The sequence below is a fragment of the Caenorhabditis elegans genome, chromosome III (assembly GCF_000002985.6).
Source record: "Caenorhabditis elegans chromosome III".
Taxonomy (NCBI): Eukaryota; Metazoa; Nematoda; class Chromadorea; order Rhabditida; family Rhabditidae; genus Caenorhabditis; species Caenorhabditis elegans.
This window is the reverse complement of record NC_003281.10, coordinates 7829122-7843996: the sequence shown is the minus strand read 5'-3', so window position 1 is coordinate 7843996 and position 14875 is coordinate 7829122. Positions and strand designations below refer to the sequence as shown.

Here is a 14875-nt window from a genome sequence, read left to right as displayed (position 1 = left end):
TGATAATTGTCTTGGTACGTACCCTTCCTTCGTCCCACAACCTTCTCAATCACCATATATACATAATCTCCGGAAACTTTTCTTTTTCCATAGAATAGGATATGAGATAGAGGCAAGAAAATATTTGTTTTTTATTTGTCAAACTACACATAGAACGTTTTTTTCAAGTAACGAGTATTGTTTCTCGGAACCTTTTGGTATTCCATCTATTTGGTTGTTCTCATTTGTCATTTGCAAATGCTCCTGTAACCTACTTCACAATTTCCGTTCCTTTTCTTCACAATCTCTTTTTTTTATCAATCAAATATTTAAATTTTCAGGTAAACCAGCCAAGAAAGGTCCATCGCCCTAACGATAACAATGCCACTACCAATTTATAAACATGTAAGTTTCTTTTGTATATCAAAATGTATGGACAAATCACGGAATTTTCAGCCAAACGAGGGCGAAGAGGAAATGAAAAAAAGCTGGGTACGCCACGAGAAACTGTGTGCTCAACTCGAGGCTTGCTCCTTGGACCTGAAACAGAACGAGGCACAGATGACAATTTTGACGGCTACCGGTGGAGAGTTGAAGGAAAAGCACAAGAAGATTCGAGGGCTTTTGGATGAAGCAAAGGCAAATGGTAAGGGTTTAAGCTGTAGAAGGAATAAGACTAAAAAAGTAATTTAAAGGTCAACAAAAAGAACTTGAAGAGTTGTCAAAGGAAATTGAAAACGTGGAAACACAGACCAGGATTTGGCTCAATGAGCTTCACGATGTACACGATAAGCGAGTTGATATTGATGTGAGTTAAACATTGGGTACTGACTTATAAACGAAAAAATCGTAAAATTCCAAAATACTAAATGATATAAGAAAGCTGCCGGGTGGAACCGGATGGAACATTCGGTAGCTGAAATATTTGTTCATTAGTATCCAAAATGAAGCAGTATTTGATTCCAACTGTATACGCCTAGAAGAAACTTAATATAATTTTAGTGCCAAATGATTCGATTAGGATCTGAAGTGAAGAAAAACGAGACCTATGTTCAATTGGCGTGCATTGATATCGAAAGAATGGAGCTTCGTCATGAAATCAGGTAGGTGCCCGAAATCTACATTAATTTTACATTAATCAAAATGCTTGGCTTTTTATGTACATATGTAGAATAGTTTTGTTGCAGATGGAAGAAATTCCTGCAAAACAATCCGTGCAAGTAATATCTACTGCAGCAATCCTTCTTCATGACCATTCGAGGCATTCCACGTCTTCTCAACTTATCCTCGTTCCAAAAATCAAAGTCCTTTGTTCTGTGTTCTTCGAATAATTGGATAACATAGTTGATTATAATGTTTTTTTAAAATTAAACCTAGATCAATGTTTAAAAAATATTCAAATCAACTCAACATATTCCAATTCTGTAACTAGTATCCCCGTGCTTAAACTCTTCCACCACCGCGTCCTGTAAAAGTAGCTGGTTTCCCATTCCGTTGTTTCAATAGTGATATAGTGTTGGCCACTTCCTTTTTTATCCACTTTTCCTGTTTTAGGCCAGAAATCTACGAGATCTTCTCTTTCTTTTTTATTTTTTTTGTTTGTTTTTTCTTCATTCAATTAAACTTAATCCCATTTTTCCCTGTCCCTGTCTTTCATTAAAATATATACATGGCTTGAGGTTTGTTTCCAATTTTTGTCATCTCTTCTCGGCTCATACTTTCTTATGTTTCAGAAGACCCAGACATCTTTCAGTCTCCCCGTTTTGTTTCTTTTTTTATTTTCAAAAATCCTCACAGCAAATTTTCTTTCTCATATTTTTAATTTCTTTTTCATTCTCTTCTAAAATATTACTCAAAATCAGTCAATAAATGTTCAGTTGGTTTTTTTTTGGTTTTTAAACCATCATGAAATGGCAAAATCATGGCGGAACATGGAGCTAAAACTTGAAAATTTTACACTCAAATTGTCACTTTGAACCGTCCAAGAGGCAATTGAAAGCTATTTTTTTCTAAAACACTTGTCTAAGAGAATCTGTATAATTTTTAAAATTTGTTGAAATGTAGAATTCCAAAGACAAGATGTTTCTCAAACCAATTTTTGGTTGGTGGCATAACTTGAATTTTATCAGAAATTTCGATTAAACACACAATTTTTGGCAACTTATCACACAGACTTTATTTATAAGTTGTTCAATGTGGAAAATTACGGTTTGTTCAGTGGAATTTACTGTTTTTTTTTCAAAAGTTGGTCGTATGCAAAATTAAATATATCCACAAAACTTCAAGGACTCGCTAAATTGCGTATCTTCAAACTGGCGTATCTGGAAAAATACACGTCTAAAAACCAAATGTTCAACTAACAAAGTGATCAGAAATATTTTACCTCTTGTTCGCAATACTTTTTTTGTAAAATATTGATTATTTATTGAGTTAGAAAAAATTGAAGCCATTCGCTAAGCTTTCTTGTAAGATTTCACATTTTCTTTGAAGCACCGAACCATTTCCTGATAACGTAACCTATCAAGTAAGTTCACATAAAACTTTATTTGTTTAATGCTTTATAATCAAGAATATACACATTTTTTCTAATTATTTTCTAAAACAGAATATGGCAGGAAATAAACAAGTAAACACGAAAAAAAAAATTAAATTAATTCAGAACTTTTACATCATCTTCATCTTCTTCATCATCTTCCTCTTCATCTTTTCCAATTTCTTCAGATTTTTCTTCTAACGTCGTGCTCTGTTGCTCCTCTTGTTGTTTCCTACGATGTTTGCTTCTCCGGTTTTGAAACCAAATTCTAACTTGAGAAGGTGATAGGCCAAGGCGTTGAGCAAGATTTTCTCGTTCTGCTCCGACTACGTACATTTGTCCTTTAAACATATCTTCCAGTTGTTGAGTTTGTGTTGTACCGTAGATTGTTCTGAAAACTTTGAATTTGTTTGATCTTTAGTTTAGAATCTTAAAACAATCTTCTTCAGCTTCTTACTGTGGGAACCAACAATTTCTTTTCAATTCGGCACGTATGAATTATCCCACGAACTTCGTTTTGCGTCAAAGTTATATTTTAGATTGATTAAGAATTTCTAAAGATAAATAAATTATATTTTTAAAAACTTCAAGTCAGAGGCCAAAAAACTTCCTTTCGGAAATGAAGTAAATGTTTATTTCGTCAAAGGATTTGATAAAGCTTATAAAATCTTAAATGAGTCACCTGATGGTTCTATGATTCGTTGACAATTTTTCTGACTTTTTTTATGAAAGTTTTCTGAAACTGGTTTGTTCAATTTTTGAGGCGAGAAGCCAGTATACAAGTATATTGTGCTCTTCTTCTCGAAAAAAAACGCCACAGCTTCAAAGAAATGTAAATGAAAATTTGTCAAAAAGCTCTTTTCTGAAAAGCTGCAGATTTTGTGCTAAAGATTGATAAAAAGTTGATAGAGTATGCTACAAAGATGTGTCATTTTGCTGGTTTATTCTCCTTACCTTGCTTTTCTATGATTTGCTGCTCTCCGACTATGTGCCATACTATTCATAGCCAAGGGAACAGCTCCCATTAACGCCGCATCTAATGATCCTTGAATTCCTGAAGTTCCAGCAGCTGGAACATGTTGATAATAACATCCAGGCATTCCGGGTAGTTGAGAGGTTGGAGGCATCAATTGTGCAAGTTGTTCACGTAGCAGAACCTCCATATTTGTTTCTGAATAACGTCGTCGTTCTGGAGAACCCGTAGATGGGACTTGAAGCGTGACGGTTGCTTGAGAGGATGCAGGAGGTTCTGGGCAAGAAGCCCGACGGCTTGTTGTTGCAAAAAGTGCATTTGCAAGAGCTTCGACAGCAGATGGATTGGCTTGCAGGAGAGATGGATTTGGAATAAAAGGCTGAAAATACAAAAGGGGTTAAGAGGTTTTTTGAAAATACGAAAATCATTCACCTGTGCTGGAATTGTTGGCAGTATTAAAGAATTGGCTGGTTGTGATGGTGGGAACAAGTTGACACGTGGAATTGTAGCCGAGAAGGGAAGATTCGGTGAAAGCATTCCAGTTGATGTTGAAGGTATACAGGATGTGGGACAGGCTTGTAAAGCAGCAATTGTTTGAAGAACGTCTGAATTCATAAAATGATATGTCAGCCATACAGCTTCTCATCTTTCTCGATTTTTGAATAAGTCTAACAAATCTTATCATCATCATTCCCGAAATCAGCTTATCAGCAATGAAAATCGGATGATTGTCGTGTTTGACAGATGGTTTTCAGTCATGAAATCATTAAATGGTGTGGGGGAATGCGATTTGGATATTAAGGAGCTTTGTGTAAGAGCACATTTCAAAATGGATTTGATGTTACCTGTTAGAGATGATGAAGACACAGGCAGCGGCGTTGAAACTGGCAAAGTTTGGAATGGAAGATGGGTGTCCATCTAGAAAATAAAGATTAATCAAAAAATGTAAAAATGTTGAAAAATGTAAAGAGGTAAAAAATTAAAAGTTTGGCAATTGTAGAACTTACTGTTCTAAGTTTATCAGATCAAGTTGGACAAAAACAGATTCAAACCATAAATTATCTAAAATTACTGGGTGCAATAAAATGCTGATACCCCTGAATGGTAAATTATAGAAACTAAAGTTTTCACTATTGCAGACAAATTCAAAAACGTGTGAGTCTGGGAATATGAAAATACACTGCTTCTCTCCAATTACCAAGGGATGTGAACGAATGATCAAAGCTCAAAATTTACCACTCATTAGTAGATTATAGTAGTCATAGTAGTAGTAAAAGTAATAATAGTAGTCAGTGTGTTGTGCAGGTATATCAGTGTAGATATTATTAAATGAGTCAGACGAAACAAAAATGAAAAGGATTAATTTTTAAAGATCAGTGTTTCCAGGAAATGTTGAAATTGCTAATCGGATTATGAAAGATGAATGGAATCAGATGGGAAGACGTAGATAATGAATGTCTGGAGGATTTTATTTAATCACATTTTTGCATATCAGAAATGAAAAAGTGAGAATTTAAAATAAAAATCTGAAACTTAATTTTCCTTCTCGATTTCTGCAGCTGCTCCAATTTACTACAACCTATTAGATTATTTTCAACAATTTGAGTTTTAAGTGTAAAATTTTTAATTGGTGAAAATTTCGAAAGTTTCAAATATAAAATTGAGAGCAATCGAATTTTGTGTCTAACATATTTCTGTTAGTCAGATATCAAAGCTCACAGGCTAATGTGCTTTAAAGTTTAAATATGATCGAACGTTATACATATTTTACATGCAAATGGAAGCCAATTATTTGTCATTTTCAAGGAAGTCTCAATGTTTGGAAAAAAGAAGATCAAAAATGAAACTAATTTTGAGGTTTTATGGGAATAGCCATGAACATAAATTGCTCTTAATAACGTCTAATACCACAAAAAATTAAAACACTTGAAACTGCTTAAATTTAAAAGATTGTACCACTGTTCGTTTGTAAGATAACTGCGAATCTATAGAAAAAAAAATCAAACAAATTATTTATCAGTTGACAATTTTTCGATAGAACGAACAAAAACTACGACAAACGCTGCCAAAGTTTAAGAGTAAAGTGCATTACTACTAGTGGAAATACGGTACTTGTTTTGAAGGTTAACATAACTATGGTATCTCAAGGTTTGTTATTTTTAATGCAATTTCTAAGAATTCATACTTTTCTCCACTGAAACACATGTTAAAAACTTGCCACTATCATATTTTGAACAATTATGTAGGTACCTAAACCTGATGTAACTAACTTTCTGAGAATCAATACAGAAACATTAAATACCTACCACTTTCCTTCAAAAAAAACTAAGAATATGATTTGTGGGTTTTCTGACCCGAAGCCGGAATTATGAAACTTCTGATTCAAATTCTTCGCAGGTCACATGTTTCATTTAAATCAGAAGGTCGGAGCTAGAAATTGGAAAATATCTAAACAAATAAAAAATACAAATATTTTCAAAGATTATGACACAAAAAATGCACCCAATCATAACTATTTGATCACATCACAGCTTTAGAAAACAATCTTTTATATATCCTCAATTTTTAAGGAGAGCCCGCCCTCTTAGCCTTTTCTAGCAAAAAAAGCGTAGATGCTTAAAAACGGAAAAGGCGGAGCTATGTAGTTTATCACCTTCTGATGATGATAGCTTTGACGATGATTATAGTGATAAAGATCATTTGTTCATCGAATAATCGCTTTGGGCGGGGGGAGTGAGAGGATTATCCGGATTGAGCCGAGTGGATTCGATAATTAGTTGGAGCGTCTTAAAACTTTTTTGACGTGATTGGGAAAAAAAGTCACAAGTGGATAAAGAATTGGATGATCTGAAAGGATTAAAAATTATTCGAAATGATGACGTGTAAATGTGCAATGAGCTATGTACTGTACATATGCATGAATCCTTAAAATTCAGATTTAAGTTTCAAAGTTGTAAAACCATCAAATATTGGTTTTTTATATTTGAATTCAAAACCAGGGGTGTGGCAAATCCACAAAAGTGCCCACTTTGGTATGATAATTTTCTGTAAATGTAAAAATATCTGATTGATTCGAAAATATTGTTTTAAGAACCTCGAACAATTCGCGATTGAATAACAAATTTCCGTCAGTTTTTCAGATTTTTTTGGGTTTTTCAACAATTACCTTATATTAGGCAATTGCCGGCAATGCAAGTTTTTTTAAAAAGAATACTTTAATATTTATTTTTGATTTTAAAATGTATATTATAAACTATAGAATTTTTCGGTGGGGACATTTTTTGAGTATTTTCATGTTGATTTTGGGTTCTTTTTTCCGAATACCACAGTTTTTTTTTCAATTTTTTCTACGAAACTTGTGTGAAAGCCATTTTTTATAAAATTCTAAACTCTTCTCAATCTTTGGTGGCATTTCATTTTTTGATTAAATTCTTTTTAACCTACGTAGATATTACGCAAAAAGTTTTTAAACGCCTAATTTATTATCAAATCTTTTCTCCGCTCTAGTAGATCAAGACCTAATCGAATTTTTCCAACAAAGTGTGCTTGCAAACATAATTTTTTCTTCATCTAGATTTTTGCTCTCAAATCCCAATTTTCCACCTGCCGCCACTACTTTTATGTCTAAATACACACACCCAAATAAAAACACACTCTCACACTAGTAACTGAATAATTTTCTGATTCAATCCAATATTACGATTGAGACCTATGAGATCATGGCTTACTAAAGGAAAAACTACGAACATTCACCTGTTTTTTTCTCTAATTTTACTCCATTTATTCATATTACGAGTGACGAAATAATTAGTTTTAATGAACAAATAATTCGGGTGTTTTTTAGAAAAATGTATCTTTGGAAAATTGAAAAGTTCGGAAACTGTTCGTCGGAAAAATATTTTCAAAGCTTTATTTGAGAACTGTCAGGCTGCTCTAGAATGCGGCGAACTTCTTTAAAATTATTTAATAGAAACTCCCAGGCACGTAGGCAAAGTTCTATGTATGTAAATCCACTCTTAATAAATTCGGACTAGAATGAATGGGAACAGTCAAAATACTAATAGTAAGAGTCCAGTATCCTGAAAAAATTGCGCTAATTATATGCCAAGTTTGTGAGATTTCTATGGAAAAAGTTTGAGACTCCCACGCCACGTCATATCTTTTCCAAAAAATATGAGGAAAATGACGTCAAATGATAATGAAGTACAGGGCAACTTTTGAAATTTGCGAGAGTTGAAATACGTATAGTTTGCCGTGTGGGCGGCCACACACCTAGAAATGAAGATTTTCGAATTTTGGCGAGGTTCAATTTAATGAAAGATAGGATTCTGAACTTGTGCTGACTTTCAGGAATAAATTTAAAAAGTTTCATTTTAGCGCAAGAAAATCCAGTGATAAGTTAAGACATCCGTTTCCGTGGATAAATCTATGTATTTCAATTGTACTATTTTAAGAACACTCAATCTAATTTAAGAAACAATTCTCTGCTGGGAAACTTCTAATTTGGAACATTTCCTTTTCGAGTCGTCATTTTCTATTCACATCATTGTCATTTCAATTGTCATTTGTCATAGTGATTATTAATCCATTGTGGTCAATAAATATCCAATTTGGTGCTCGTTTACCAAGTTGCAGACTGCTTTGGAAATCCGTTTGTGCGTCACTCGGCCGGTGAATTGGTGGGAGATTAGTCGACATTTTTGTCCAATTCCGGAATGCTTTAACGGGATTATTGAACTTTTCGAGTGCCGATTTTTGTGCAGGTGATTTGTTGAATTGAGCGGCGGAATTGTTTCAAATATTAATGACAAATAAAATTATTGAAACACCTGTGCGATTTTGTAATTACAAATGAAATTTCGTATGTCACTTGGTATAGATCATATTGATAAATTGAATGGTGCAATTTCTTGTAATCCATCAAATTTCTTCAAGTAACAACTTAGTCTAGGAGTACCACGAACCAAGTCACATTGCAAACAATAGTTTTAACTTCTTATGCGGATCAGGAAAATAAAAGTACTTGGCTTTTGGGTGTTCCTCAATTGATGACAACAAGGGGGAATTGAAAAATCGCAACTACTCGCATTCAAAAAGTTATCCCTGAGCTATTTTTGGCAATTGAAATTTTCTGTGGAAATAGTCTTGAAAAAATGTACCCAAGATTGCAGAAATCGTCAAAATAACCCTTTTGTCCGCATCTCACTTGTCGTATGTGCCATTGGTGCTAACTTTCAAAGTCAAACTACAAAGCATAAAACGCATGTTTCTTATCGATATTTTTTAGCAATTACAGATCAATTGTTTGCATCCATGAAACAACCAACAAAACCTCCACTCTATTTTGATCATATTTTCTAAATAAATGTATCTAAATATCCTTGGAATCCAATAAAAGCCTACTAATCCCTTTTTCCATAATAATCCACAGGTCATCTAACCGATCGGAACCACAACTCGCTGACGCAAAACACCCCAATTTATAGAATGTCTGCAATTGAAAAACGGGGAAATGAGACATGAAATTGGTCACCAAATGAAAAGAAGATTAATCTTGATAACGTGATAATAGAATTAGATGAATGATGAAAATAGAAAACTTGTGAAGGAATGCAAAAAAGAGTCCAAAGTGTTTTTTTCCTGGAAAAAAAAGGAAAACTGATGATATTAAGATATTATTGATGAACTACTTTTCAACATTTTATTTAGAGCCCTGGCTCCTACCAATGTTTTGCAGCAATAGTAAGTTTTTTTTACAATTGCCAAAAAATGTGAAAAGTTTGGCAATTTCCCTTGGTTGAACTTTTTTGACAATTGCCAGAGTTTTACATTTCCTAGGGAAGTAGGGAAAAAAGTTCCAATATTTCTGAAATTGTTCGATTTTATGAATTTGCTTGAACCTGCAAAACTATGTGATGTAGATCGCTAAATTTGGTGGCAAACAAATATTTATTTTTTTGCAAAATATTAAAGAAAGTTACAGAGATTTCAGATAAACCTAATTCATTAAGATTTGTGACAAAAACTTTAAAAAATAGGCGGAGTCACCCACCCCGATTTGTGATTTCTATTTCATTTTTTCCATGTCCACTACACCTTCCCAAACTCCCGAAAAAGTTGCAGGTGCATTTCGGAAATTGGCAATTTCGGAGACTTCATTTGGAATATCAAATTGCGTCAATCGAGGAGTAGGTGGTGATTGGAGACTAATTTTGGATTTTCAAATAATATTTCATTCAGATGACGTTCGTTGAATATACATATGTGTGTGTTTCAAACTCAGAAACCACATCAGACAATGAAATTGGAATTGTGTCTGGAGGGACTTATGAGAGCTTAAAATGGAATACAGTAAAGGGGGAATAATTGGAATTGACTAATAAGGAACGAACAGAAATGTCTAGACGAATGAAGGTTCTTCAGTTTTATGTAGCGGTGGGGAATTGAGATAGAAAACTTTACTAGTAATGCAACATATATTCAGAAACTATCATATTATCAATCTTTTGAATTTTCTAATTCATTTGATCGGTTGTACCATTAAGCAGAAAAACACAGTATTGAATTTAAACGATGAACATTTTTATTTAAAAACACTGCAAGTTTTCCTGCAAAACAAAAAATGGAAAAAAAGTAAAAAGCAAAACTATATTTTCTTTTTTTCCAGAACCACTTGAACTTTAACGAAAATTACCCAAATCTTCTAAATGTCACCAACTAAATTAACTGGGCTAATTCAAATTTTAGCGGGGTAGCTGTGGATTAGAGACTAGAAAAATAAAAGGAGTATGTTATATGAATACGATAATAAAATACACGAACGATAATGGCGAAAAAGGGTCATTGTTAAATATGTGTTGATCCATTTGTCTAATCTAATTTCATCGTGGCTCAGTGTTCGGGCAACGCATTGTTTTTGCAATTTCCCAAGTGAAATAAGACAAGTTGCGATGCCGTCACGATCTGAACAAGGAGGAAAAATGTCCAGATAGTCGTGGATTGCAGCTTCTCCCAATAATTTTAGCGTGTGGTTGCCTGTGAAGTTCTGCTGCCAGGCATACATGTCAGCACCATGGCGTTTTTATTCTGCTTGCGCTTTTCTGTAAATTTAAATGCTTGCTTCATAGAAAATATAAACAGTCTAACCTCAACTCTTACCTCAATATATTTTTTTGATTTTCGAGATGAGCAATGGTGGCCTTTTCGATGCGAACCATCGTCGTGGATCGACACTCAAAGCAATCGACGTCAGGAGAATCATCAGTGGTAAGCTCCCATTCTTCGGGATCCTATATACAACAGCATACACCGTGCACAGACTTGGAACAGGTCTGACAGTCTGTAAAAATTTTATTATCCTGACACAAAATGCTGGGATTTTTGTGTCAAAAATACGGCACCCGGTCTCGACACGGCAATTTTATCTTAAATTCAAAAGGATGTGTGCCTTTAAAGATTGATTACTGAATTACTGTAGTTTCTAACCCTTCATTTTTCCTGATTTTTATTGAGTTTTGGGTGAAAAACGATTTATTATAATAAGTATACATTATTAAAATACAAAAAATTATAGAAAAAACAACTATGCAAAATTAATGAAAATTCCGTTGCAACGAATTTCGATTTCAAATAAAATTTATCGTGTCGAGACCGTCGAGTCCGTACAAACAGTTTTTGTGTTTCAAAGTTATTTTCTTTTTTTTAAGAGTTCTCCAGTTCGGTGTTTTTTCCAGATCTCTTTATTGACCCAAAATGAAAATGTCGAATTAATATTTTTCCAATATTAATCCGTTCGACTAATCCAGTGTCCTTTTCAATTTCAATACGTCAAACTCGTTGAATGTCTTCAGACGTAACAAAAATGGGATTAAACATGAAAATAACCTCATTATGTTCGTTTTTTTTTTCTATAGGATTCTATTAATTGATCACTTGATGACTTATTGAAAAGAAAGGATTCCAAGGGTTTCATATGAGAGTTTTTGTGTGTTGGGGACATAAGTTTGACATATGTAAAAAAATTTATGCAAAAAATACACGAACGATGTTGAAAAGAAAAAAGGTTGAAAATCAAGAAAAATGGGCGTAGAAATTGTGCAACATGTATTGAGGAAAGAGAAAAATACGTGACTAGAATTCGATTTTTTAAAAGTTTAAATACAATTAAAAGTGACATGGCTATGAATTGATATCAATCAATGTTAATTTCCTCTGGAACTGAACTATCCTGACTGTCATTCTCATCGTCTTCTTGTTCGTCCTCGTCGTCTCCAGATGTTTCTCCTCCGACAATTTCTTCATCTTCAGAATTTGTTATGGCCCTGAAATTGAAATTATTCATTATCTAAGAGAACGTAGAAAAAATTACTAAAATGTTTCGCAAAAAATTGTAAATAAAAACTAAAAACTTACTCATCAGCCTCTGGAACGACACCAAGTGGAATATTTCCGTCTACAATTTGTCCATATCCTCTCGCTGTAAAATCGGGAATTTCAACTTCCATTTCTCCAGTGGTAATTGGGTCTCGTTCCGGCATATTGACAAGTTCCTCCGCTGCTTGATATTCCATCATTTTTGCCGGTTTTTCTCCTAGCCGTAGATGCTGGAGAGCCTCCTTTAATGCGATATCTGAAAATTTTAAAATAGGAATCATAAAATCAGAAAATAAGTTACCAGGCTTTGTTGGATCAGTAAAAACGGGCTCATGAAGGCAAGAAGCTCGTATCAGAGCCAACGCGATTTCAGCTTTTTCCATAATTTCAGCATTCGAACTAGCTACAGATTGCTCACGTTGCATTTTTCTGGGTCGAAGAAATCGTTTGTCAGACCAATAACCTCCACATCCAGTTGATCGAATTGGAGTTGTTTCGAATGAAAGTGGCAACCAACCCGGATCACCTAAAGCACAAATTTAATTAAAATTATCTTTAATTCCATTAATTTCATTGAACTTTCTATTTTTACAACATTTTGTAACATTTCAACTATATTCCTTCTTTAATAACACATCTAGTTTCATTTTACAGATATTAAAAAAACAACTGATTACGGTAGTTAAATAAATTTACACACCTTCGGAATCAGACGTAGTCGTCACTTGAGCAGCATTTGCTAATCGTTTTAAGGGACGCTGTGTCCAAACAGGCATCTTATCATCTATATCTTCTTTCACTTTTGCAGTTGATTTCATAGTTTCCAGTATCAAGTCAACATCTTCCTCGCTTATTCTTGTTTTCAGTGTTTTCCAGAATTCGTCCTTTTTTAAAGCTTCATCCTCGACGATCTTAATTGGAAATGTCAAATATGCATTTGTTTAATCTTCGTAAAGATTAATCCTTCGATTAACCTAGTTTCAATTTTAAGACGTCAAACGGGATATTTTCGAAAACGATTAAAATAAACATTACAAGTTTATTTTTTCGATGTTGTTCAGATTGATGTAGTTCCAATGGGGATTGTGTCTAAATACACTAACAAAATCTAAACATTCCAGGTATCCTAGTATTTTTTTAAAAACTTGCTTGATGGTCGAGTTTCAAAATTAAGAGTTACAAAAACTGATTAATTATCGCTTTTTCGCTCGAAAATTTAAATGAACGTTATATTATATTTATTCATTTCAGCGCTCGAATTGGTTTCTAGCAATTTCCCGACTGACGGTATTTTTAACAAATTCAAGTAAACGAAAAAACTATATTTTTCTCGAGAAAAACTCACAGGTTGCATGTCATCCAACTCTTGAATATCATTATCATCTTCTGATTCATCTGCAGAATCTGCTGCTGGCTGAGGAGTCTCGTCTCCTGATTCGTCAGAAGTCGGAGGATAAATCGGAATAGTTGCCAATGGCCTTATGACTTGCTGAACATTCGGATCTTGATGTGTCACGGCACTTTCTACAACAACAGTCGGTCGGTCACCAGTACTTGTCATTAATCGTTGCGAACTTCGAATTCCAGGCAATAACGGTACGGTCATCATCTCTGTAAATCGCCTGATATCTTCGACAGAATCAGGACCCATGTTTCGTAGTAAAGCAGCCATTTCAGCACCTATTTCGTCCTGTAAAGGCCTTCCTTGTGCTGCTGTTCGTGACACTCCTGCTCGATTTCCTCTTCTTGCTAACATTGGACGTCGCTGAACTGGGCGAGTAGTTATTGGTTCAGTTGAACGAAATAGGTTTTCCATTCTGTAACAATTTGTGATTTTTCAAAAATATTTAGAAATATTGGGAAATGTGAGTTTTTTGTATGCCTTACGTATGAAGATGAATCTCTGTCCAATGTACGCTCAAATTTTCAGTTTCTTTCGATTGAATGTGCTCCATCTCTGTGTTTCCAATACAAAGCGGGCATATCTGGACGTTAACAAATTAATGTTATTTAAAGGATATTATGTTTAGCATTTTCTCTTACCACACTGTAGCCCGGAGCCTCCGGATGTTGTGAAAGTACATGTGTCCCAAATTGCCGTTCGGTCAATCCTGTTATATTACAATACGGACAAGTGAAGGAAACAATTTTCCGTTCGTCATAATGTCGCGTAGGGTCGCCTTGGTATACGAGGTCTGTAAAGAATACTAATATTTGATAACATAATTTTTTAGGGGACGAAAATTATATATTTTTAATTTTTCTGAAATCCTCACTCTCACCATGTTTTTATAATAGATGTTTTAATTATGTTAAAACTATGAAACTTGTCATTTTATTTATTACAAAAAAAACTCAAAATGTTAATTTTTTTCGATAAAATTAAATTAAAGCTTTGAATTTTTTATAAAACCAAATGTTATGTGTAAATATTTATAATCCTACCAAAGTCCACAGAGCTCAAAATTAACTGCATTGGATGGGACTCGTCGTGTATTGGGATATCAGCTATTGTTTGCTGGTCTCCGTAGTTCTTTGTGGTAAAACAACTGAAGCAGAGATCGTAATCACTGCATCGTAGGCATTTGTAACGGTTTCCAGCAAACGCGGTGAAAGCACACCCATCACACGATACACCTGAATGAAGGGAGATATTAGTAATTCTTTTCAGATTCAATTACCCTCGTGTGTGCCAGTAAGAGGAGTCACCATCAATCGACTATGAAAGCTGAAAACGATTCAATTGTTTAAATGTATTGTAAAACAGCAAAAAATAAACCAGCCAGGAAAAATCGATTATATTAAGTGGATTTTCTCAGTGTGATTGTGGAATAAAATATTATAATTTTAATTTTAGGTGGAACTGGGAAAACTCAATTGATTTTAAACATTGATTTGAAGAAAAACTTTAAAAAATTAGCAAGAAAGGGTAAACATTGTGGATATCTGATGAAAATAACACTCGCGCTTTAAAGGCGCGTAGAGTTTTCTCCGCGTGCAGGTCTCGCCGCGAAAGC

At 34.0% G+C, this 14875-nt stretch overlaps 3 protein-coding genes across 6 annotated transcripts; 1 reads left to right on the top strand and 2 right to left on the bottom strand.

Annotated features, from left to right (window-relative positions):
* Positions 1–360: 360 nt before the first annotated feature.
* ZK652.8 (uncharacterized protein) lies at positions 361–1862 on the top strand (the record flags this gene model as incomplete). Its single annotated transcript, NM_066300.4, has 4 exons — positions 361–625; positions 675–787; positions 982–1082; positions 1167–1862. 4 exons carry the CDS (start codon positions 361–363, stop codon positions 1201–1203), a joined length of 516 nt encoding a protein of 171 aa, NP_498701.1. The 3' UTR covers positions 1204–1862.
* A 643-nt stretch (positions 1863–2505) lies between these two features.
* On the bottom strand, positions 2506–4405 carry ceh-23 (Homeobox protein ceh-23). The gene is made up of 4 exons (NM_066299.4): positions 4331–4405; positions 3918–4090; positions 3467–3864; positions 2506–2903 (listed from the first exon to the last, which is right to left on the bottom strand). The coding sequence occupies exons 1-4, from the start codon at positions 4401–4403 to the stop codon at positions 2630–2632; spliced, it is 918 nt and encodes a 305-aa protein (NP_498700.1). The 5' UTR covers positions 4404–4405; the 3' UTR covers positions 2506–2629.
* Positions 4406–11502: 7097 nt separating this feature from the next.
* Positions 11503–14586, bottom strand: kcmf-1 (the record flags this gene model as incomplete). 4 transcript variants are annotated; one of them, NM_001027857.6, is made up of 10 exons in its annotated part: positions 11503–11806; positions 11898–12114; positions 12160–12384; positions 12559–12769; positions 13204–13469; positions 13539–13675; positions 13746–13843; positions 13902–14053; positions 14304–14495; positions 14540–14586. In NM_001027857.6, 10 exons carry the CDS (start codon positions 14568–14570, stop codon positions 11677–11679), a joined length of 1659 nt encoding a protein of 552 aa, NP_001023028.2. The 4 variants fall into 4 exon arrangements, 3 of the variants coding, with proteins under 3 accessions (NP_001023028.2, NP_001299933.1, NP_001299934.1); NR_132453.1 differs by having other exon boundaries at positions 11677–11806; positions 12559–13469; positions 14540–14570; NM_001313004.3 differs by lacking the exon at positions 14540–14586 and having other exon boundaries at positions 11677–11806; positions 14304–14334.
* Between the last annotated feature and the right edge of the window lie 289 nt (positions 14587–14875).

Bases quoted from the DNA above. Each gene is read 5' to 3' on its own strand.
- ceh-23 (NM_066299.4), bottom strand. From the start codon at position 4,403: ATGGACACCCATCTTCCATTCCAAACTTTGCCAGTTTCAACGCCGCTG. The intron at 4,091-4,330 runs GTAACATCAAAT...TTATGAATTCAG, and splicing joins GTCTTCATCATCTCTAACAG to ACGTTCTTCAAACAATTGCT. The intron at 3,865-3,917 runs GTGAATGATTTT...TTGTATTTTCAG, and splicing joins TGCCAACAATTCCAGCACAG to CCTTTTATTCCAAATCCATC.